The sequence below is a fragment of the Aquarana catesbeiana genome, linkage group LG01 (assembly GCF_042186555.1).
Source record: "Aquarana catesbeiana isolate 2022-GZ linkage group LG01, ASM4218655v1, whole genome shotgun sequence".
Taxonomy (NCBI): domain Eukaryota; kingdom Metazoa; phylum Chordata; class Amphibia; order Anura; family Ranidae; genus Aquarana; species Aquarana catesbeiana.
This window is the reverse complement of record NC_133324.1, coordinates 841062119-841087222: the sequence shown is the minus strand read 5'-3', so window position 1 is coordinate 841087222 and position 25104 is coordinate 841062119. Positions and strand designations below refer to the sequence as shown.

The 25104-nt window shown below is 40.4% G+C and overlaps 1 protein-coding gene across 2 annotated transcripts in view; it reads right to left on the bottom strand.

Annotated features, from left to right (window-relative positions):
• ARAP2 (ArfGAP with RhoGAP domain, ankyrin repeat and PH domain 2) overlaps positions 1-25104 on the bottom strand; it is a 604561-nt gene that overhangs the window by 453065 nt on the left and 126392 nt on the right. For both annotated transcript variants that reach the window (XR_012237041.1, XM_073608952.1), the window contains exon 10: positions 397-503. Coding sequence is in view for 1 of the 2 variants with exons in the window: in XM_073608952.1 (XP_073465053.1) it covers positions 397-503 (107 nt within the window). In the remaining variant the exon portion in view is untranslated. The remainder of the gene's footprint in view (positions 1-396; positions 504-25104) is intronic.

Here is a 25104-nt window from a genome sequence, read left to right as displayed (position 1 = left end):
AAACATTATACAAAGGGTGTGAAGTCATGCCCTTAAAGCTCTTACCCACTTCCCCTATGTGCTGCTGCTGCCTTCCCAATAACTGCAAACAGCAACTTTCCAAGAGCCAATATTTGCATAAAGCAAGGCATGCTATCCTTGCATGAGAGCATTTGGGTGGGGGAGAAAGTGTGCACATTTGCACCCCACATGGAAGATTTAAGGGATGAAATCTATTGGTGAGGTAGGCATGCATTCTGAAGGTAGCATGTAGCTCTGGGGTATGCCTGCTATACAGCAGCAGAGTTACTTTTGAATTTTGTTAGCATGTGTTTGCTTTAAATTTTCACAACCCAGTAATATAGCAGAATCACATTACTACACCATATCTGAATTTATTTGCCAAGTTATACTTACCAAAAATTTCGAAAAGGAGTTGTGATCTCAAAGATTTTCCGCTCAGTGTTTTTTAAAGTGGCCATTGTCATAGTGATATCAGTGATGACAATCCCAGCATTGTATTCCTGAAAAAAAAATTACGATAAACACAAATATTCAGTCTTTAGAAAGAATACTGTGCATTATACAGTACACTAATGAACAAATATAAAAAAAAGTCTAACTTCCACTCCTCAAAGCATTATTTTATAAACACACATTTTATTATTTTATTTTGTTTATTTATTTAAGATACCTATATAGACACACGGTATATATATATAGTCAGAAATACCGTTGGTGCTTTTATTCTGTTTAAATTTGCCAGTCTGCAACAAAAGTTAAATTCAAATCTTTTGTCTGTAGTATCATAATACACCCAGATCACAAAAAACACCTTGAACTCCATTCCAACAGATAACATGTATAAATGTTTCACTCCAAAAAAGCTTTAGTTAAGCTCAGGAATAGCCATTAAGTGATTATAAAGGTTTGTTTGTTTGTATATATTTTTTTTGTAATAATAAACATGTTATACTTACCTGCTCTTTGCAATGGTTTTGCACAGAATGACCCTAAACCTCCACTTCTGAGGTCCCCAACCAGTGCTCTCGGCTATTCCTCCCTTCCAAGTGCCCACATAGTAAGCCGCTTACTATGGAGCATTTGTGGGGGCTCCATCCCAAGCCGGGCTATGTGCATCTATTAACTGACACAGCAAAACTCATCTCTGCCCCCTGCTCCCTCCACACAGCATTTGATTGACAGCAGCAGGAGCGAATGGCTCCCATTGCTGCCTCTGAGCCCTGTGAGGGGAGAGAGAGCAGCACTGCTGCTCTCAGACACAGCGCTGGATCAAGTTTGGGCTCAGGTAAGTATTTGGGGGTGGAGATGGGGGTGGGGGAGCTGAACATCTTTTATCTTAAGACAGAGAAGGCATTAAAGGAAAAATAAAACTAGCCTTTACAACCACTTTAACAATGATGCAAAAGCATTAATTAGAGAAATACTGATAACAAGAGATCTAATAATGTGACCCATCATTTATCCCATCACAGTATGCCTACACAGGCCTGGATTGTAAAATTAGATCCTTTTGTAAAGGTTGTGTGGAAACCAGGCTTAATTCTCGACATCATTAACATCTGCTAGTCCAAGTTAATAACCTATTAGGCCAGCTTTATTGACCTATTGCAAAATAGTTTAGCCTGCAGAACACAAAATATACAATTCTAACTGAATAGGTCTACCTGCATAATTAAAATGTAAACATATTGCATAAATTATGAACCAATAAAATTATATCAATATTGATTTTAGAAAAGTGACAGAAAAGAAGTGGCTGATGAAGTATAAGTAACATTTCAACATTCCTATTTCCCACCCTTAAATCTTTCCACCTTTTAAATCTTGTGATTGGGTAAGCGGCTGGCTCAGTGACACCCTCTAGAACAGGGGTATCAAACTCAACTTCATTGTGGACCATCAGCAGTATGGTTGCCCTCAAAGGGCCTGTTCTATCTGGGGTACGCTATGTACAGAGTGCAGAGTTTAGGAGCAGAGGCGGCTCTAGACTTTGTGAGGCCTTAGGCAAAACTTAAACATGAGGCCCCACTCACTCCCATAATGGGAAAAATAATTCAAGGGATGAAAATGAACTGTATTAGGAGTGAACAGTATAGGGGAGTGGACAGTACAGGGGGTAGGTAAGTGGGCATAATAAAGATATATTTTCCTCAAGCAGAGCTGCACAGGGAAGCTGCTCTCACAGATCCTACCTATTCTGGTAGGCTGTCTCAAAGAGAGAAATAAAGGGGGATGGGTGGAGAAGGAAGGAAGGAAGGAAGGAAGGAAGGAAGGAAGGAAGGAAGGAAGGAAGGAAGGAAGGAAGGAAGGAAGGAAGGAAGGAAGGAAGGAAGGAAGGAAGGAGAAAAAGAGAGAAAGAAAGATGGAAGGAAAGATGGAAGGAAAGAAAGAGAAAGAAATATGAATGGAAAGAAAGAGAAAGAAAGAAAGAAAGAGAAAGAAAGAGAAAGATGGAAGGAAAGAGAAAGAAAGAGAAAGATGGAAGGAAAGAAAGAAAGAGAAAGAAAGATGGATGGAAGGAAAGAAAGAAAGAGAAATAAAGATGAATGGAAGGAAAGAAAGAAAGAGAAAGAAAGAAAGATGGATGGAAGGAAAGAAAGAAAGATGAAAGGAAAGAAAGAAAGAGAAAGAAAGAAAGAAAGAAAGAAAGAAAGAAAGAAAGAAAGAAAGAAAGAAAGAAAGAAAGAAAGAAAGAAAGAAAGAAAGAAATAGAAAGAAAGATGGATGGAAGGAAAGAAAGAAAGATGGAAGGAAAGAAAGAAAGATGGATGGAAGGAAAGAAAGAAAGAGAAATAAAGATGAATGGAAGGAAAGAAAGAAAGAGAAAGAAAGAAAGATGGATGGAAGGAAAGAAAGAAAGAGAAAGAAAGAAAAGAAAAGAAAGAAAGAAAGAAAGAAAGAAAGAAAGAAAGAAAGAAAGAAAGAAAGAAAGAAAGAAAGAAAGAAAGAAAGAAAGAAAGAAAGAAAGAAAGAAAGAAAGAAAGAAAGAAAGAAAGAAAGAAAGAAAGAAAGAAAGAAAGAAAGAAAAGAAAAGAAAAGAAAAGAAAGAAAGAAAGAAAGAAAGAAAGAAAGAAAGAAAGAAAGAAAGAAAGAAAGAAAGAAAAGAAAAGAAAAGAAAAGAAAAGAAAAGACATGAAAAGAAAAGAAAAGAAAGAAAGAAAGAAAGAAAGAAAGAAAGAAAGAAAGAAAGAAAGAAAGAAAGAAAGAAAGAAAGAAAGAAAGAAAAGAAAGAAAGAAAGAAAGAAAGAAAGATGGAAGGAAAAAAGAGAAAGATGGAAGGAAAGAAAGAAAGAGAAAGAAAGATGGATGGAAGGAAAGAAAGAAAGAAAGAGAAATAAAGATGGATGGAAGGGATGGAAGGAAAGAAAGAAAGAGAAAGAAAGATGGATGTAAGGAAAGAAAGATGGAGGGAAGGAAAGAAAGAAAAATAAAGAAAGATGAATGGAAGGAAAGAAAGAAAGAGAAATAAAGATGAATGGAAGGAAAGAAAGAAAGAGAAATAAAGATGGATGGAAGGAAAGAAAGAAAGAGAAAGAAAGAAAGAAAGAAAGAAAGAAAGAAAGAAAGAAAGAAAGAAAGAAAGAAAGAAAGAAAGAAAGAAAGAAAGAAAGAAAGAAAGATAAAGAAAGATGGATGGAAGGAAAGAAAGATGAATGGAAGGAAAGAAAGAAAGAGAAAGAAAGATGGATGGAAGGAAAGAAAGAAAGAGAAAGAAAGATGGAAGGAAAGAAAGAAAGAAAGAAAGAAAGAAAGAAAGAAAGAAAGAAAGAAAGAAAGAAAGAAAGAAAGAAAGAAAGAAAGAAAGAAAGAAAGAAAGAAAGAAAGAAAGAAAGAAAGAAAGAAAGAGAGATGGAAGGAAAAAAGAGAAAGATGGAAGGAAAGAAAGAAAGAGAAAGAAAGATGGATGGAAGGAAAGAAAGAAAGAGAAATAAAGATGGATGGAAGGGATGGAAGGAAAGAAAGAAAGAGAAAGAAAGATGGATGTAAGGAAATAAAGATGGATGGAAGGAAAGAAAGAAAGAGAAATAAAGATGGATGGAAGGAAAGAAAGAAAGAGAAAGAAAGATGGATGGAAGGGATGGAAGGAAAGAAAGAAAGAGAAAGAAAGATGGATGGAAGGAAAGAAAGATGGATGGAAGGAAAGAAAGAAAGATGGAAGGAAAGAAAGAAAGATGGAAGGAAAGAAAGAAAGAGAAATAAAGATGGATGGAAGGAAAGAAAGAAAGAGAAATAAAGATGGATGGAAGGAAAGAAAGAAAGAGAAAGAAAAATGGATGGAAGAAAAGAAAGATGGATGGAAGGAAAGAAAGAAAGATGGAAGGAAAGAAAGAAAGAGAAAGAAAGAAAGAAAGAAAGAAAGAAAGAAAGAAAGAAAGAAAGAAAGAAAGAAAGAAAGAAAGAAAGAAAGAAAGAAAGAAAGAAAGAAAGAAAGAAAGAAAGAGAACAAAAGAAGGAAAGAAAGAGAAAAAAAGATGGATGGAAGGAAAGAAAGAAAGATGGAAGGAAAGAAAGAAAGAGAAAGAAAGATGGAAGGAAAGAAAGAGAAAGAAAGATGGATGGAAAGAAATAAAGAGAAATAAAGATGGATGGAAGGGATGGAAGGAAAGAAAGAAAGAAAGAAAGAAAGAAAGAAAGAAAGAAAGAAAGAAAGAAAGAAAGAAAGAAAGAAAGAAAGAAAGAAAGAGAAAGAAAGATGGAAGGAAAGAAAGAAAGAGAACAAAAGAAGGAAAGAACAAGAAAAAAAGATGGAAAGAAAGAAAGAAATAGAAAGAAAGATGGAAGGAAAGAAAGAAAGAAATAGAAAGAAAGATGGAAGGAAAGAAAGAAAGAGAAAGAAAGAAAGAAAGATAGAAAGAAAGAGAAAGAAAGATGGAAGGAAAGAAACAGAAAGAAAGATGGAAGAAAAGAAAGAGAGATGGAAGGAAAGAAAGAGAAAGAAAGAAAGAAAGAAAGAAAGAAAGAAAGAAAGAAAGAAAGAAAGAAAGAAAGAAAGAAAGAAAGAAAGAAAGAAAGAAAGAAAGAAAGAAAGAAAGAAAGAAAGAAAGAAAGAAAGAGAAAGAAAGATAGAAGGAAAGAAAGAAAGAGAACAAAAGAAGGAAAGAACGAGAAAAAAAGATGGAAAGAAATAGAAAGAAAGATGGAAGGAAAGAAAGAAAGAAATAGAAAGAAAGATGGAAGGAAAGAAAGAAAGAGAAAGAAAGAAAGATGGAAGGAAAGAAAGAAAGAGAAAGAAAGAAAGATAGAAAGAAAGAGAAAGAAAGATGGAAGGAAAGAAACAGAAAGAAAGATGGAAGAAAAGAAAGAGAAAGAAAGAAAGAAAGAAAGAAAGAAAGAAAGAAAGAAAGAAAGAAAGAAAGAAAGAAAGAAAGAAAGAAAGAAAGAAAGAAAGAAAGAAAGAAAGAAAGAGAAAGAAAGATGGAAAGAAAGATGGAAAGAAAGAAAGAAAGAAAGAAAGAAAGAAAGAAAGAAAGAAAGAAAGAAAGAAAGAAAGAAAGAAAGAAAGAAAGAAAGAAAGATGGATGGAAGGAAAGAAAGAAAGAAAAATGGAAGGAAAGAAAGAGAAGGGGGTGGAGGAAGAAGGGAAGGAAGAGCATCCCCTACATCAGTGTACTCACTGGGACGCAGGAGGGACTGGATGGATGGAGGGATGGATGGATGGATGGATGGATCAGACTCCCCTTTTCCTTTTCTGTTTTCTTCTTCAGCATGAATCTTCCCGCCCACACATCCCCTTCTCTGAGGCAGAGCAGAGAACACTGCCGAGGAGAGTGGGCGGGGCAGACACAGGAGAAGAGGGCGGGAGGAGGAGCAGAAGCTCTCTCTCCTCTTCTGTTTGGCTGTGCGGGCAGCAGGGGGAGGGGGGAGATCTGTCAGAACAGGCTATGCTGAGCGGCTCTCCCTGTCTGTGATCCGGAGATGTACGTGAGCTCCGATCACACATCTCACTCGCAGCCTTGTTATCTCTCCCTGTAACAAAACGAGGGGACTCAGGACTGTGTGATGGCGGATACCTCTGCTGCTGGAAGAGGCGGCTCTCTGATTAGGTAAACAATCCAGCTGTGCGAGGCCCCTATGACTGCGAGGCCTGAGGCCACCGCCTATTTCGCCTAATTAGAGAGCCGCCTCTGTTCAGGAGTATGCTACGTGCAGAGTCTGCAGAGTCCAGAGTTCAGGGGGGCGCTACATACAGAGTGCAGAGTTCAGGAGCGCGCTATATACAGAGTGTAGGGTTCAGGGGTGCCCTATCCACAGAGTACAGATTTCAGGGGTGCACTATGTACAGAGTTCAGGGGTACACTACATACAGAGTGCAGAGTTCAGGAGTATGCTATGTAAGAGTGCAGAGTTCAGGTGTGCTCAGAGTACAAAGTGCAGAGTTTAGGGGTGTGCTATGCACATTGTGCAACTCCCCTCTAAGCTTCCTTGCATCTCTACTCTTTCCTATCTGGCCTGGCTCTAGTGCCTCCCTTTATAGGCGGCTCTGCCTCGCCTTGCAGGGAGATCATTCTCTCTCTCTCTGGAGGTCTGTCCCTACCATTCCCCACTGTGAGTGCTAACAGGAATCTGTTAGACCTGGGAGTTGTTGAGAGCAAAGCTGTTCCTTTGTAAACACAGAAGGCTTCTGTGTTTACAAGTGATAGCGGAGAGCAGGAACAGAGGGCGAAAGCCGGAGGTGGCAGAATGGAGTTCTGCCATTTCCGGGCTGCAAGGGCCACATAACCAGATTCGGCCCACGGACCTTGTGTTTGACATATGTGCTTTAGAAAGTACACAAAAAAAGCTGTTGCAACTTCAGCTGAGAAGCACTCCTTTACCATCAAATGAAGAACATCAACCAAGAGTCTCCTTTATGAGAGCCAAGACTTTGATTCAATATATGCCCCATTTTATGAACTGTGTCGGAATTCAAAGAACCAAGCACTTTAAGCACTTTAAATCTTGATCCATTTTTGTTTTCTATTGTATTCTTGTCTCTTTTCTTTTGCAATACCTCTTTCTGTAACTATTGTTTTGCATAATTTTTCCTTATCATTGTAAAATCATTAAAGTTATCTTGAATGCACCAAGCCAGAATGAAAGAATCCCTATCTCTTTGAAGAGTGCTACCATATTGTAAATCTCTGGAATATCTCTGCCCGACATGAAAGTATGTATAACAGAGATTTCTTAATAGTCATATTTGGCATTGCAGATATTGTGAATGGTTTATATACTGATAAAACATGTGGTGGCAGCTGTTTGGATGAGTAATGACTTAACAACATAGATAGTGGACCCCAATATTGATCGCACTCAGTCTGCTGGCACTAATGTTGAAGATTCTAGTCCGGTGAATTAAAAAAATCGCTGTGCTGGGAAAGGCTGGGAGCATTATCACATATTGGTTGCAGTGGCTGAAATCTGATGATACTCATGTCATGTATTGGTGATAGCACAGTGAGATTTGACTGCCTGTTGTCTTAGACACCAATTAATGCAGCTTTGCGAATTCCTTAGTGTGTCATTATATGTATTTTTGAAATGCAAGCAGTGTAAGTACCTGAAATGGACTTTGTATCAGCCTCTATCAATTCCATGTACAACAGAGCTCAGGTTGGAAAAGAGAGAAGTAGCATGAGGAGGCCATCAGTTGTGCAGCATTGCTCATTGGAACATATTAATAGGAGGGGGAAACAGTGATTGAGAGATAAGCTCATTATTATTATTATTATACAGGATTTCTATAGTGCCAACAGTTTGCACAGCAGTATAAAATAAATAAGGAGACAGTACAGTTACAATACAATACAATTCAAGAGGCTCAGGATGGACCTGCTCATGAGAGCATACAATCTAATAGGGTGGACAAGTGGTACAAAAGGTAATAACTGTGAGAGATGAGCTTATGGAAGAATTACAATTTTGATGTTAGGTGGAAGCAGCATGGGCTTGCCTAAATATATACGTTTTCAGGGATCGCCTAAAGGTGGTCAGAGTAGGAAATACCTGGACAGATTGAGGTACAGAGTTCCAGCAGATGGAAGAGTCTCTGGAGAAGTCATAGAGGCATGGAAGGAGAAGACAAGGGAGCTGGAGAGCAGTAGGTCTGGGGAGGAGCAGAGAGCTTGGTTTAGGTGATACAGTATATTGAGACAAAGCTGATGATGTAACTTGGGGCAGAGTTGTAAATGTCTTTGTATGTTGTTGTTAGCATTATGAATACAATTTTTGGGCAATCTGAAGCCAGTGGAGGGATTGACAGAAAAGGGTGGTGGATACTAAGTGGTTGGTAAGGTAGATGAATCTGGAGCAGCATTCATGACAGACTGAAGGGGGCATAGCCTGTGTGAAGGTAGGACAACAGTCAAGATGAGATGAGATATAACATGGGAGTAGATGAGTAGCTTGGTGGCTTCATTGGTTAGGTTGTATTTTAGCCGGTTCCCGACCGCCTCACTCCGATGTACGTCGGCAGAATGGCACGGCTGGGCAAATGGGCGTACCTGTACGTCCCTTTAAATTTACCGCCATGCCATTGCATGCGTGCCGCTGGTGGCGCGCTCACGCGCCAGTCAGGAGCTCCGTGAGTCAGGTCGCGGGTCCCGCGGACTCAATCGCCGCGGGGATACCCGCGATTGTCTCACAGAGAGGAAGAACGTTCTGCCTAGTGACAGTGTCACTGATCTCTGCTCCCTGTGATCAGGAGCAGAGATCAGTGACGTGTCACATGAAGCCATGCCCCCACAGTTAGAATCACTCCCCAGGACATACTTAACCCTTACACTGCCCCCCTAGTGGTTAACCCCTTCACCGCCAGTGTCATTTACACAGGAATCAATGCATTTGTATAGCACCGATTGGTGTATAAATGACAATGGTCCCAAAAATGTGTCAAAAATGTCCAATGTGTCCGCCATAATGTCGCAGTCATGATAAAAATCAATGTTCGCCGCCATTACTAGTAAAAAAAAAACTATTACTAAAAATGCCATAAAACTATCCCCTATTTTGTAAATGCTATAACTTTTGCGCAAACCAATGAATAAATGCTTATTGTGATTTTTTTTTTTACCAAAAATATGTAGAAGAATACGTATCGGCCTAAACTGAGGAAAAAAATGTTTTTTATATATTTTTGGGGGATATTTATTATAGCAAAATGTAAAAAATAATGCGTTTTTTTTCTTTCAAAATTGTCGCTTTTTTTTGTTTATAGCGCAAAAAATAAAAACCGCAGAGGTGATCAAATACCACCAAAAGAAAGCTCTATTTGTGGGGAAAAAAGGACGTCAATTTTATTTGGGAGCCACGTCGCACGACCGCGCAATTGTCAGTTAAAGCGACGCAGTGCCGAATGGTCTTTGGCCAGCAAAATGGTCCGGGGCTTAAGTGGTTAGAGATGTTACAGAGGTGAAGTCTACAAGATTTGGACTGTGATAGGATTTGGGGATGACAGTACGGGTCAGAGTCCAGAATTACACCTAGTACCCTGGCATGAGGGGAGGGACTGATAGTTGTATTATTGATCTTGATGTAAAAGTGGTGTGACATCTATACTGGTATGTCAATTAGTATGTTAGTAATGAAAGAGGAGACTGAAGGAGTGAGGTAAGAAATAGAAAGATAGATTCTGGTGCCATCAGAATAGAAATGGTATTGGAAACTGTGGGGGCTTAACAAGTGACCTAGATTGGAGATGGAGAAAAGAAGGGTTCCACAGACAGATCCTTGGAGGAACTCTACAGAAGAGGAAATGGAGAGGAGAAGACAGAGTTGTAGGCAACCTTAAAGGAATACTGTGATAGGTAGTGGGAGAACCAAGTTGAGTGAATCTTGGAGGGCAAAGGAGTGGAGTATATTAAGGGGGAGTGAGTTGTCAACAGTATCAAAGGCAGCAGAAAGGCCTAGCAGTAAGAGTATGTAGAAGTGCTCACTGGATTTAGCAGTTAGTAAACGTTTAGTGAGTCTATTAGGGCAGTTTCTGTGGAATGTTGCAACTGTAAGGGGTCATGAAGGTTGTTGTCAGTGAGGTAAGAGGTCAGGTAGATTAGGTGTTCTAAAGGTTTACAGGTAAATGGGAGCATGGGTGCCCACAGAACTATTTTCAGGGGGGGGGGGCATCATTTTAAGGTCACCCATGCTCCACCCCTTTTCAGCAATGTCATGAAGGAGAGGGGTTTAGTCATCATATAAAGCGCAGGCATGCAAAGGTTTGAGAAACCTGATGCAAAAGCTTAATAGAAGGATCAAGCTGCCATTGTCTGATTAGCAATTTCTAATCTGTTTTTAACCCCTATCCTGCCCTGCCCCTAAGTCCGCCCCTAAACACGCCCTCATAAATTATTTAATGAAATGACACTGTTAAATGTTTTATGCAGAATTAAGTTCCAAAAATAAATATTAACAACAACTTTAACAATATTAACATAAAGCATATCAGTACAGCCTATTAGTGCCCATCGGTGCAGCCTCATCAGTGCCCATCAGTACAGTCCCATCAGTGCAGCGTATCATTGCCCATCAGTGCAGCATGTCATTGCCCATACATGCAGCATATCATTGCCCATCAGTGCAGCATATCAGTATCCATCAATGCAACCTATCATTGCCCATACATGCACCCTTATCAGTGCCAGCAATGCATTAGGGAGGAATCAGGAGGATCTACTGGCCGGATGACACAGAGCGGGGATCTCCCGCTGAGACGCGGCTTGTATATGAATATCCGCCGCTGTCAAATGAAGTCTCACCTCCTAGATTGGCTGGTCCGCACTGGTCCAATGCTGGTCCAGGAGGCAGGACTTTGTTTGACAGGGGCCAGCTATTCATAAATGTAGCAAGGTCCCAGGCCTCCTTCGGTCTAATGAGAACCTCCAGAGCCAGAGATAGCTGACATCCTTCTGTGTATAGTGAGTTGTGAGGCATGGTGGGTGTAAGATAAATAAAGTAATTGGTCCCAGACACTTCTTGAATGCAAGAGAGTTTATTTCTCTTAATACACTTTTGGGGGAGAGAGGGTTAGTGCCAGGATACCCTTAGGTAGTTGCAAGTTCAATTGGCAGACTCCGAGGCTTGGATAGGAGGACAGCCATTCAGGGAAAGGCATACAGCAAGACGCCACATCTGCATGTGCAGGAATGCTGTCTCCTATGGTAACAGTCTTTAACAGTTCCTAACACAAAGCTTAACAGTTTCTTTCTATTCCACTACAATCACTCCTTGTAGTTCTTCAGCCCACTAAGCTTCTGATCTCTCACTGGACCCGCCGATTCACTGTCACTGAATCCCTTGAGCTCCTCCAATCTTCACGGTGGTATCTTCCTCAAGCGTCACCCCCGCTTCTCTGCTGGGTCCCTAGCTTGGCACTCAAGATACCTCTTAAGCTTCACCCCTGCTGGCTGGGTCCCTGGCTTGATACCCACTGAAGTTTCCCGATTCTTCACCGGCCCCCTTTGGTGAGAATGCCGCTCTGGTACTTGCTTCAGTTGCTCACTGAGGTCCCTGGTAATTAGGCAGATAGTCCCTTACTGGTGACAGCTTCCCCTCTACCTCTGACAATGACAGGTTCTCTGGCCGGCAGAACCGTCACTTTTGGTTGGACTGCAAGCTGCAGTCCCAACCCTGCACTGCTCTCTTGCTTCTGGATAGGCCCTGAGACAGCCTAGCAGCCAGATGTGCCCAGGACAGGCCCAATCTCTGGCCTAGCAGACTGGGCAGTACAACACATGTCCACCCAGACAGCCGTCCAGGTGGCACAGAACATAGATCACCTGACTCCACCCAAATATATATATATAGGCTCTCCCAGCAGGCCAAGGGACTCAAGAAAACCCCTGCCCATTGGCTGAGATACCCCATATACCCATAACCTGACCTTGCGTTGCCCTCCTCATATCTAGTACCACCTCTAGTGGTAGAAGAGAAAAGTGCAACAAGGCCAAACTTAGGGAGAAATCAATAGACCTCTAACAATCAACCAGCATAACTATTTCTAGCAAGTAAATTTGTGAGGAGTAACCCTGCCTAAACTCCAGGGTGCACCATATACAAGCCGCGTCCCAGCGGGAGATCCCTGATTCTTCCAACAGTTTCCTTGCTGATCATTTCTGGCAGAAGTGGTGCAGCCTTTTGTACAGGACATCAGAGTGGCCCAGGGGCAGGGGGACACACCTCCGGGTAGCTCTGATGGCTACACCGCTTCTGCCAGAAGTGATCAGCCAGGAAACGGTCAGCCCAGTCCGCCCCTGCTCCCCACTTGCCCTCCACTAATTTCCACTTGCCAAATGCGAGCAAGCTAATGGAAATTTTGAGGGCTGTGTGTGCGGACACCTTGCTTCGGGGGGGGGGCTTGCCCCCCATGCGGACGCCCATGAATGGGAGCAAGAAAATGGACCTTAAGTTGTTCAGGCTGGTTGGGTCCACTGAGGGATTTTTAAGTATGGGGGTGAAGAATGCATGCTATTAAAAGGGAGGGGGAAGGTGCCAGTAGAGAGAGAGAGTTTGAGAATGTGAGTGAGAAAGCATAAGATAGAGCAAGAGGGTGACTGTAGTAGTTGCAAGGAAACAGGGTCCAGGGTAGATGGGTGTCTGAGAAAAGTTTCATAACCAAAGAGGAAAGTATTGAATTAGACAGGGCATGTTATGTGGAGAAGATATCTCATCAGTATGCTGCTTTACCTTTCGCTGTCCAATCACTTTGTGAGAAGGGGACAAGACTTGTAGGTGTTACTTCACTGCAGAAAAAATCAAGTCTTCTACCAAGCGTGTAATAGAGTTGTTTAAGTGTCTGGATGTATAGAAACACAAGCTCCCTTATACTATGTGTAATTTCATCTTCACATTTTAGGTTTTTGCCTGGAGTTCCTTTTACATCAGCAGCTATCTAATAATCAATCCATTAAAAAGTTAAAGTAGTTAAAACCCTATCAAACATCAGTCAGTCCATCTGGTACCTGCTGTATATACTGTTGTACAAACCTCATGATCCTCATAAAATGGATGTTGCACAGAAAATTGGCTAATATACTGTAATTGCTCTTTTGCAAAGAATCTGCTTTTCAAGAGTTAGATCTCAATCTTGTTTCTTAGTATGCTGACTGCAAGTATAGAGTACCCGTCACCGGCGGAACTACATTTGTATGTGCTTGCAGAATGGATTTTATTTTGTTCCACCTCATAACAACTTACATGAGTGTAACTACTTCACAGATGTGAGATAGTTACGGCGCCGCAGACCGGACGTCCTTCGTTTGGCCTGTGGCTCCTCCCTCCTGCACGCTCTGTGTGCATGGCGTTGGTGGGTTTTCCCGCGGCTGCGCCTATATGGGCATTCTCTCTCCCAGGGGGGTTCAGCACTTGGGGCACACCGCACACTGGACTCGGTGCATTGCTATGGATCATGTCCTCCCCTTCCAGCACCAGGTAGTCTTCACACATCACTAGTCACTTTCACTTCATCGTATCACCTTCACATTTGGAATACAGCAACTTGATTGGCACCTGTTAATTTCCTTAATCATCCCCATCATAAATATATCATTTTGACCTTTTGATTCGTTTTCTATTTTGTTCTATACCCCTTATATTTTCACTCAACCAAACACACAGTCACCAATCATCAATTATTAATTTTCTCCCTAGAAACCCCACTTGGTTGGTTCACTCATCACCCATTCCCACAAGAGTGCCCCACCATTCTGTGTCTCCTTGGATGGTGCCTTTGCTGGTTGCCGACGCTGGGCTTCCCGCCGCAGCTCCTGGTTCCAGTGGTCCCAGATGGCCTACTACTCTTGGCCTTGCACCACTAACATACGGTTTCCAGTGAGTAAACATGTATTCTGGGAGGGTTTCAATTACCCCTTCCGCATTCATGTTGATTACATTCGATCATTTTTTTATATATCTCTAATTTCAGAAACACTGCAAGCCTGCTGCCAATGAATGGCCCAGAGCCACGAAACACGTAGAGCTAGTAATTGCTGCCCCTTTACGTATCTACCCTATATATCCTACGATTTACCCTCCATGATAGGAACATTGAGGCCAGAGATCATGCAGGCACTACCGTGCAATATATATGTACCCTAATATGTCGCTGGTGGATTTTTACTTATCCAGTAATGTTTTATGCTACCTGTGTTATTACCATTTTCAACTGTTTTGAATATTGACATTAGTCAATTGTATGCTATTCAATGTATATGATCTATTAATTTTGTATATGAATTATTAAAACATTTTATTAATCCACCAACTTATTGATTTGCAAACATGTGCTTCATATAAAGTCCCGTCTTTTTGTTTTTGCTTGCCTGCTTGGTTGCTCGCTTGCTCTTTCTTTGTACTTCACAGATCAGGTGAACTGAGAAACTTCACTCTTTTTTTATTCCCATAGATTTGTAGATCAACAGAGAGACAATGCACAAATGATCACTTGAATTACTGACAAGCATGATTCTCTAGATATCACATAGGCTTAAAAATAAGGAAAGCTGTGTTACTCCAAATATCAGCACTTACCACAGATTAAAATAGTTTGCCCTTTTTTTCCATCATCTTCCATGCTACACCCTGTGACAGCTTCTGTACAACAGAAGAAAAAAAGATTGCCCACACTGATGGATAAAACACCACCGTAAGCAAATCTTCTTTTCATTTAGCAATTGTGCATCTGTCTACAGCATTACTTACATGGCGGGTTTGGTTACATGATTGCATAGAAACATATTTTCTGAACCTTGGCCCTAACCAGTTTTTTTTCCATCTTATGGCTAAAATAGAATGAAGAAGAGAGATCATTCTAGTACAAAACCACTGTCCCTTGAAATATGAGGTACAAGGAAGCCTCACACGGATGAGCCCAGCATGTATCTAGAGGCCAGTCAAAAAGACTTCAATGGTTTAAGAAAGACTTTTCTGATTAGATTATATCATCCTATTATTTCCTCTTCAGAAAGATTAAACAGACTGACCTAAAAAAAAAACTGGTTTGAGATTCTTTCCAGAGTGTTACGCTCCAGCATTAAGCAGAAAGCAGCAGCCTGACAGTCTGAAAAAAGATTGAATGCCTGAGCTCAGTGTTATTGTCCCAGCAGAGGGATAATACCAGCCTTAACAAGGAGCTAGCGATTTTTATCTAAACTGTGATTACACCAATTTAACATGAAAGAACAGTACGGTACGCAATATATGAATTAATTGCTACCGCTTCTGCAAAGTTTAGCTGCATTGTAAAACTAGCGATAAAGAGTTGCTAATAAATTGCTTACCCTGTTTTATTTATTTATTTGTTCATAATTCTGCAAGAGAAAATGAGTCACATTTGCCTTTGTTATTAAAGGGGAAAAAAAGTTATGAATTTCTGCTGCTGGTTGGTTTCCATCTCTTTGTGCAATTAAATGTTTTTGGGAAGAAATGCACAGACTTTGAAAGGAGACTACATTAAAATCTAGAAGCATTAAGGAGTATTTTTCGGCCTGGATTTTCTGATGGTTACTGATGAATGCTGCAGAGGGCAAATGTGGGTAAGTGCAAATGAAGAAATCAGGTGACTGCACGGGAAATTGGACTGAGCAAAGCATAAAGATATATTTTTTAACTAACTTAGTGTACCCTTTGTGAATATATTTCCTGGACTTCAAAATGTTCATAATAGGTCCCACGTACAGTATCCTTAAAAAAAATGTGTCTTTTGGGGGGTTTTGAGAAATTGCCCTCTCCAAACAGGATATTGCGCTAAACCTGTAGGTAAGAAAACTAGAACCTTCGCTAAGTGGAAAAGTGGTTTTGAGAATAAAGTTGGCAGTGCCTCCACCCAGGACAGGGTCCCTGTGAACAGAAGGGGATTCCCTCCTGGAAAATTAATTAACTAAACAAAGTAGTTGGAGCAGAACAACTACTGCAACCAGCAATATAACAATAATCATAAGTATATAGATGCACACCAGTATAGAAATAATACAAACTTTATATAAGAAGAGAATAATAACAGCACATACATCCAATGTACAAACAGGTATTATCAACAAAGGGCCTGATAGGGGTCCAGGGGGATTTGTGAACATACAGTTGTGCTCATAAGTTTACATACCATGGCAGAATTAATGATTTCTTGGCCATTTTTCAGAGAATATGAATGATAACACAAAAACTTTTCTTTCACTCATGGTTAGTGTTTGGCTAAAGCCATTTATTATCAATCAACTGTGTTTACTCTTTTTAAATCATAGTGACAACAGAAACTACCCAAATGACCCTGATCAAAAGTTTACATACCCCAGTTCTTAATACCGTGTATTGCCCCCTTTAACATCAATGCCAGCTTGAAGTCATTTGTGGTATTTGTGGATGAGGCTCTTTATCTTCTCAGATGGTAAAGCTGCCCATTCCTCTTGGCAAAAAGCCTCCAGTTCCTACAAATTCTTGGGCTGTCTTGCATGAACTGCATGTTTGAGATCTCCCCAGATTGGCTCAATGATATTGAGGTCAGGAGACCGAGATGGCCACTCCAGAGCCTTCACTTTATTCTGCTGTAGCCAATGACAGGTCGATTTGGCCTTGCGTTTTGGATCATTGTCATGTTGGAATGTCCAAGTACGTCCTATGCGCAGCTTCCTGGCTGATAAATGCAAATGTTCCTCCAGTATTTTTTGATAACATACTGCATTCATCTTGTCATCAATTTTGACAAAATTTCCTGTGCCTTTGTAGCTCACACATGCCCAAAACATCAGTGATCCACCTCCGTGTTTCACAGTAGGAATGGTGTACCTTTCATCATAGGCCTTATTGACTCCTCTCCAAATGTAGCATTTATAGTTGTGGCCAAAAAGCTCAAATTTGGTCTCATAATTCCATATGACTTTGTGCCAGAAGGTTTGAGGCTTGTCTCTGTGCTGTTTGGTGTATTGTAAGTGGGATACTTTGTGGCATTTGCGTAGTAATGGCTTTCTTCTGGCGACTTGACCATGCAGCCCATATTTCTTCAAGTGCCTCCTTATTGTGCATCTTGAAACAGCCACACCACATGTTTTCAGAGAGTCCTGTATTTCACCTGAAGTTTTTTCTGGATTTTTCTTTGTATCCGAACAACTTTCCTGGCAGTTGTGGCTGAAATTTTAGTTGGTCTACCTGACCGTAGATTGGTTTCAACAGAACCCCTCATTTTCCAATTCGTGATTAGAGTTTGAACACTGCTGATTGGCATTCTCAATTCTTTGGATATCTTTTTTACATCCCTTTCCTGTTTTATACAGTTCAGCTACCTTTTCCAGCAGATCCTTTGAAAATTCTTTTGCTTTCCCCATGACTCAGAAGCCAGAAACATCAGTGCAGCACTGGATGAAAGGTCAGTCAAGATTCCAGAAACTCACTGACCGTTTATACACACACACACTAATTACAAGCACACAGATCACAGGTGAGGATGGTTACCTTTATTAGCCATTCAAACCCCTTTGTGTCAACTTGTGTGCATGTTATCAGGCCAAAATCACCAGGGTATGTAAACTTTTGATCAGGGTAATTTGGATAGTTTCAGTTGTCATTATGATTTAAAAAGAGTAAACACAGTTGACTGATAATATATTGCTTCAGCCAAACACTAACCATGAGTGAAAGAAAAGTTTTTGTGCTATTCATATTCTCTGAAAAATGGCCAAGAAATCATAAATTATGCCAGGGTATGTAAACTTATGAGCACAACTGTATACTTGGGCAGTGGTGGCTGGTAGTATTTTTTTGGGAGGTGCAAACAGTGACACCACCCCCTGTCCCAGCCGGGTCTGGAGCACTTACCCCATTTATGGTATTAGCTGGCAGTGCTTCTCCCGGGTTTCACCAGCGGTCTCCCCTGCCTCTTGCTTTAATCAGGTGCTTCAAAAAACACCCCCCCATTGGAATTCATGCATCCGGCATATATGGGGCGCCCGTGGATAGGGGAGGCAGTGCCCGGGAGCCCCGAATGGATGGGCCACCCCTGTACCAAGGTATACACTATAGTTATTGATAAAGATACCTCCAGATGAATGTTGCAACAAAGTCTAGTTGCAGGGGTCCCAGAAGATGATGTAGCATCTGTGGTGTGGCACTAGAGTCAGCCTATCTGGGTTAAGTTTGGCTGGAGAGGACTGACTTCTAGGACTCTCTGGATTGCTACATTTATATTAGGGACCCAGGATTTCGAAGGCTTAAAGAGACTTGGGAGGAAAGTGCCTTCAAACCCTGACTACCAAGACTTTGGTCCCAAAGGGGGTTAAATCCCAGGTGAGGGAGGCTTGAAAGGCAGCAAAAGGGAAATCAGCACCTGTGTCAAGGAAGTGGGTGGAAGATAGAGAGAGGGGTTCACAAGCTTTGCAGCAAGTGTGAGATCTCAAACAAACTGAGACACGGGCTGCTAACCCCTTGTGTGGCCTGCCTTGCACGCTTAATTTGGAGGAGCCTAACCCCTGTATGGCACTGAAGACTAGGGATGAGCCTGCTGTTTTGTTAACAATATCAGGATTTGGACTGTTTGTTTACTTTGGCTGAAGTAAGCTGTCATTTTGTTTGGCCGTGATTGAAATAAATGAACTGTTTGCTTTCATCAAACTGGCTGGTGGTTATTACAGAGTTTTCCCCAGGTTACACTATTTTAACCACTTGCCGACCACCCTATAGCAGTTTTACTGCTACAAGGCGGCGGTTGTGTGCAGGATCACCTTTATATAGGTGATCCCGCACTTCCGGGTGGCGGGTGCGAAAGCGTGCCACTGGCGAGTCACTCCCACTGTGATTATGCAAAGCGGGAGCCAATCAGCAGGTACCATGGACTTGATGACCACCAGCACCCACCAATCGTTCAGTACACAGGCAGAACAGCAGTCTTCCTATGTAAACAAGGGAGACTGCAGTTCTGTCAGTAGGGAAGGCAAGGATCCTATCTTCCTGCAAAGCAGGGGCATGGATCTATGCCTTCCCCTAGTAAAAGCACCTCCCACAGTACACAAACACTGGCTAGGAGCAAACTTAACCCTTTGATCACACCTGATGTTAACCCCTTCCTAGTCAGTGTCAATAGCACAGTGACAGTGCATATTTTTAGCACTAATCACTGTATTGGTGTCACTGGTTCCCAAAAAAGTGTCAAAATGTCAGTTAGTGTCAGATTTGTCTGCCACAATATCACAGTCCCACTATAAGTCGCTGATCGCCGCCATTACTAGTAAAAAATAAGTAAATAAGAATTCCATAAATATATCCTATAGTTTGTAGACATTATAACTTTTGCGCAAACCAATCAATATATGCTTATTGGGATTTTTTTTACCTAAAATATGTAGCAGAATACATATTGGCCTAAATGAATAAAAAAATTAGATTGCTTCATTTTTTTTATTGGATTTTTTATGTTTTATAGCAGAAAGTAAAAAAAAATGTTTTCTTTTTCGACATTTTTGGTCTTTTTTTGTTTATAGTGTAAAAAATAATAAAAACGCAGAGGTGATCAAATATCACCAAAAGAAAACTCTATTTGTGAAAAAAAAAAGGACATACATTTTATTTGGGTACAGTGTCATACAACTGCGCAATTGTCAGTTAAAATAACTCAGTACTGTATTGCAAAAAATGGCCTGGTCATGAAGGGGGCTTAAATCATGAAGTGGTTAAAGCCGAACTATGATTAAAATAAAAATTCCATTTACAGTGCAGTCTTTCTGTTGCAATAACACAGCAGTTTTTGCCCCCCAATACCTATTGATCCTGCCAGAAGATCTGATTTTTAAAAACATTTCCTTTAATCCAATACAGTTACTAGAGCACTATTATATTTATTTCTTTTTTGCTATAGTGGTCCTTTAAGTGCAAATAGTGTTTACCAGCTGTTCCTAACTTCAGTGCATATATATATATATATATATATATATATATATATATATATATATATATATATATATATATATATATATATGAAAGGAAATTATATTTAGAAAATCTATCTTTCTCTTACAGTGTCAATATTTGTTAAGCCAGCTCAGTATGGATTCCTATTGCTCTTCACTACAAATATGCTTATAGTGACAGCAGCACAATAATTAATGGAATGGCTATAAAAGTTCAGCAGCAAGAATACGGACCATTATCCTCCAAGGAACAACACGAAGTCATATTATGCTACAGTAAAGAATATTGTGCGCTTGCTATTTAATGCCCTTTAGAACTAATACTATAAATGTATATAATAATAGTCAGGCAGTCTCAAGAGGTTTCCTTGAGCTAAAGTGTGCTTAAAGGCAAGTTACAAATGCTTTCAATATCCTGGTACTTGGAGATATTTTTATTCATGTAGGCAGAATGTTATGGTAATGTATAAAGAAAAATAATTAAAAGGTTAAAAGAACACGATTGCTACAGGTTGGAAATCACTCTAATGCCGCGTACACACGGTCGGATTTTCCGACAGGAAATGTTCGATGGGAGCTTGTTGTCGGAAATTCCAACCGTGTGTAGGCTCCATCGAACATTTTCCGTCGGAATTTCCAACAAACAAAATTTGAGATCTGGTACTCAAATTTTCCGACAACAAAATCCGTTGTCGTAAATTCCGATCGTGTGTACACAAATCCGACTCACAAAGTTCCACGCATGCTTGGAATCAAGCAGAAGAGCCGCACTGGCTATTGATCTTCATTTTTCTCTGCCTGTTGTACGTGTTGTACGTCACTGTGTTCTTCGTGATCGGAATTTCCAGCAAGATTTGTGTGACCGTGTGCATGCAAGACAAGTTTGAGCCAACATCTGTCGGAAAAAAATCATGGATTTTGTTGTCGGAATGTGCGATCATTTGTACGCGGCATAAGCCTTCCTTACCTAAAATCTCCCCCTATATATTGGAGGTTGGGTTCATGGTCATTTTGATCAGCTAATATGTTTTCCCAGAATTTCTTTTTTGCCTTATGTTACCAAACAAGCTGAACAGAAACAGTGGAAGCATAATCTTTACTCATCATGTACTTAAGCTGTACAGTCTCATCTAATGTCCTGAAACTTGGAAAGCATAGTGTGCTGATCACTGATCTACTATGGTTTACCCAGAGGCATTATTCAAGTATAAAAATATATTTCTTCATATTGTTATGGTATTCTATCTTATGTCCCTTGAGTTACTTATGCTGGACAGTTTTCTTGTACCTGCATTTTTAATTTTTTAATCATTGTATATTATGTAAATGAAAACAAGAATGTGGAATACCTATATATGAGTGCAAACGCCTAGTACCCTAAGGTGGGTACTAGCACATCCAGAAACTAGGGATATCTTGCCTCTGGAGTTCTCAGGACATATTAGCACCTACTGGGCAATGCATTCTATACTCAAGTAATAACTAAAGCACCACTTTATGGTGAACAGAACTAGGGATGCAGCGATACCATCTTTTTGAGACAGTGTACGAGTACCGACACTTGCTGATACCAATGATCGATACATAGCCTGGGTTCACATATGTGCACAGCCGGTTTGCAATTTCAAGCCCCGTCTGGTGAGACTTTGTTCAGCAGTTCAGGTGCGATTCAGGTTTGAATTGTTAAGGTGTATCACATTGGAAATCTCACCTGAACCAGGCTGAAAATCAGCCAACCAATGTTCATCAATTTCATCCAAATGTTTTTTTATTCAAAAAAGGTCACATCACAAAGCAGTGTAGTGCAACGTTTTGGAGCCAGACATGTCTGCCGAAGGGGTCCTGCGTGGCTCCAAAATGTTGCACTATACTGCTTTGTGATGTGATCTTTTTTGAATAAAAAAAACATTTGGACGAAATAGATGATCCTTGTGTGCTGGCGAATATCTTCCAGTATCCAGCTAGTTATCACTACAGCACTTAGTAGCCTAAAGAGCTTAGTCCAGGAACGTGTGCAATGGGAATATGGACTGTGAAAATCATACCAGACTCTTTTTGAAATCACACTGGGGCTGGTCCGCATTTTTCAATCCAAAAATATATACACAAGAGGATGCAAACGCCTAGTGCATTACCAAAAATACAATTTATTAAAAGCACATAACAGTGTTATACTCACAAAAGTAGGAATATAATCAGGCTTGTCATGTACAACGCTCCAACTGGTGAGGCAGGTGACTATGGCCACACGGTGTAAATGCTTTCATGTTTCGGGGGTGAAACCCCCTTTCTCAGATTTTTCAATCCAGTTCAGATGAAATTTACAGTGTCATACACTTTAAAAATTTGCACCTGAACCGCACACGAACCACTAAATAAATGCCCCAGACTCTTAAAGGTATCTGTTTTAGTATTGAAGCATTTGAATGAGTACAAGTACTTGTGCAAATGCTTAGTATCAATACTGGTATCGATATCAGTGTAATGCTAGACAGAACCTTTATGTCAGGAAGTCCATTACATTTCCTTTTAAGTTTAAGGCAATCTCCAAATGAAATAGTTTGTTCACTGCGCTTTCATGTGGCCCCTGCCTCTTGCCACATTATTATGTGTTGTTTACCATGCTCCCTCTTTTTGATGTTTTAATGGCCTGCGCTGTTGTAGGCTCAAGTTCAGTGCCATCTTGAAAGTAAGGAAACTAGTTATTACAGAGATTCCTTCAGCAGCTTCAGCAGACATAAAGATTAGAGTCATTTAGCAATTATACTTGGCCCCTAGTTCAGATCAAAGGAAGAGATTCCATGGTTGACTGTAATCTAATTTCAACAGCCTGTACAGCAATAGACCAAGCATGATCGTATGCTTACTCGTTCACTTTCACACACACACTCCCGCATGCCCCAGTCATAGTAATGATGCTCACCAGAGTGCTTTTGATTATCTAGAATAAATGTCAAACAAAAATGTAGTGTCCCTCTTGAACAGATACTGCACACAAGGCAATACATTTATGTTGAGATGTAGATCTAATCAATTTTAAATGAGTTTGGAAAAAATAAAAGTAAAACTGGGGACAAATTTTATTTTCATTTGTCTTCTGGCTAAAAGTAGCACTGAAGAATCACCCTCTCCAAGTCTATCATTATTTGTCTTCCTGAAATTGAATGTTGATGAATGGAATGAACCACAGCATGCAGTGACTGATATTGGACACATACAATGCTAAAGTGACATACCAGTGCTGCCTTATAACTACTCAGCCTAACATTATAAAGCATTTTAAATCCAAAACACATCTACTCACTGACTCAAGGGCAAAAGCTTTTTAAATAAATCTACAAATGAAAGGTTGCAGCTCTTTAGTGTATACCCACTAGATATGATGATCATTAACGCTGTGCATAGATTTCATCTCACATCCAGTGCCAGAGGTAGCACAAGTGGGAACATTTATCACATGTAATAACCAGATATATTTTGGACCCAATTCCTCCGTTCACATGATTTCCCAAACGTCTCTTCCTTAGCTCCGTTTATCAATATATTTTTGTTCTGGTTTCCTCTTCTTATTATTTTTTTATACCTCTGAGGGCCGCTGCTGAATCTATTTCTTCCATTGTAATCTGATTCCCCTAATATATTCCAGGGATGCTTATTCAATTCCTCACCACGAGTGGCAGCTCAATTTTCACTGTCGTATTTTACTATTTTTCTCACTGTCAGCAATTTATGGCATTTAGAATTAATTAGAATTATTTTAGAAACAAAATATCAACTTGGCATCGGGGGGGAAAGTCACCTATGAAACCTAGCAATGTTGTTTTGTCAAAACAGGCTAAGCACCTAACTCCTTACAATATGTAGGAACAATCTAAGGTTCCTTTTTTACGATGTACTATGGAAGTAAAAGTCTGTATAATCATACAGTACATGAATAATAGCAGGTCTTCAGCTGCTGGGAAACTAGAAGTCAGCATACTCTGAAAAACTCCCATGACCATATATTCAAAAAGGGACCCTCGGGCAGCTGAGCACCAAATCCCAGTCTTGTCTGAATAATGCAATAAATCCCACGGCCATGTAAGACATTTTTAAGATGTTATTGTAATGTTTACAATAAAGTAATTATTAATTATAATATAACATATGCTTTTTAGTCACTTGATATGATATATCATTTTTTTAGATATTGAATTAAAGCCCAAAAAAATCACAAAAACTGATATTCAGTCTGATCGAGATTGCCTTAACAACCAATTTCCATTTCTTATTTCCACTTTGCTGCTTCTGCACTTTTGTAGGGTGTCCAAATATGACTGCACAATTCAATAAGCACCAGAGTTTATTCAGCACTCAGTAATAGACCTAACCGGACACAACCCTCCTACCATTATATGTCTGTGTTAGGGCACTTATGCTGAGGGACATGACTGTTATTCAGCTATGACAGCGCAGAATAATGGAGGATGGAGGTAGGAAACAGTCTCCAGGGTCCAGTTTCCATAGTCGTTGCACCTCTGCATAACAGATGGTGCGTGCAACTGATTTGCCACATGGAGGCCACAGTGTTCATACAAGTGAGAGTCACATGTTCTCCATATCTGTAAGTACTGGGTAATTCTCCTGGCTTCCACTCAATCCATCACTAGGAAGTGAGTGGAATATAAGTAAAAACTTAGTCTCATAACACTTATCAAATCCATAGCCATCTAATTGTGAAGAAATGGCCAATTGCAGCATTTCACTGGTTGGCTGGTCAATCTAGGACAGCGATGGCGAACCTTGGCACCCCAGATGTTTTGGAACTACATTTCTCATAATGCTCATGCACTCTGCAGTATAGGTGAGCATCATGAGAAATGTAGTTCCAAAACACCTGGGGTGCCAAGGTTCGCCATCACTGATCTAGGATATACATGTAGCACCCTCTAGTGTTGCTGGGTTACTACAGTAGTTCGTTTTCTGTAGTATAGGTACATTTCAGGTTTGGCTGGCAGCCAAGCCTGTTTGTTTTTATCTGGGTTGGGAGGGACTCAGACAGAGCCAGGTGACTCACAGGCAGCATCCCTGGGCCCTCCCACTTCTTTCCAGAACATGCTGGAATCTTTTGGAAAGGAAGGAAGAGAGGAGAAGTGGAACTGCCTGGAGTATTTTGAGGAGCCCTGACCAATCCCCAACCTGGATTGGCAGGGGGCAAGCCTCCTTAAATACCCATGGTCAGCCCAGCTGGGGGAGGAGTTGT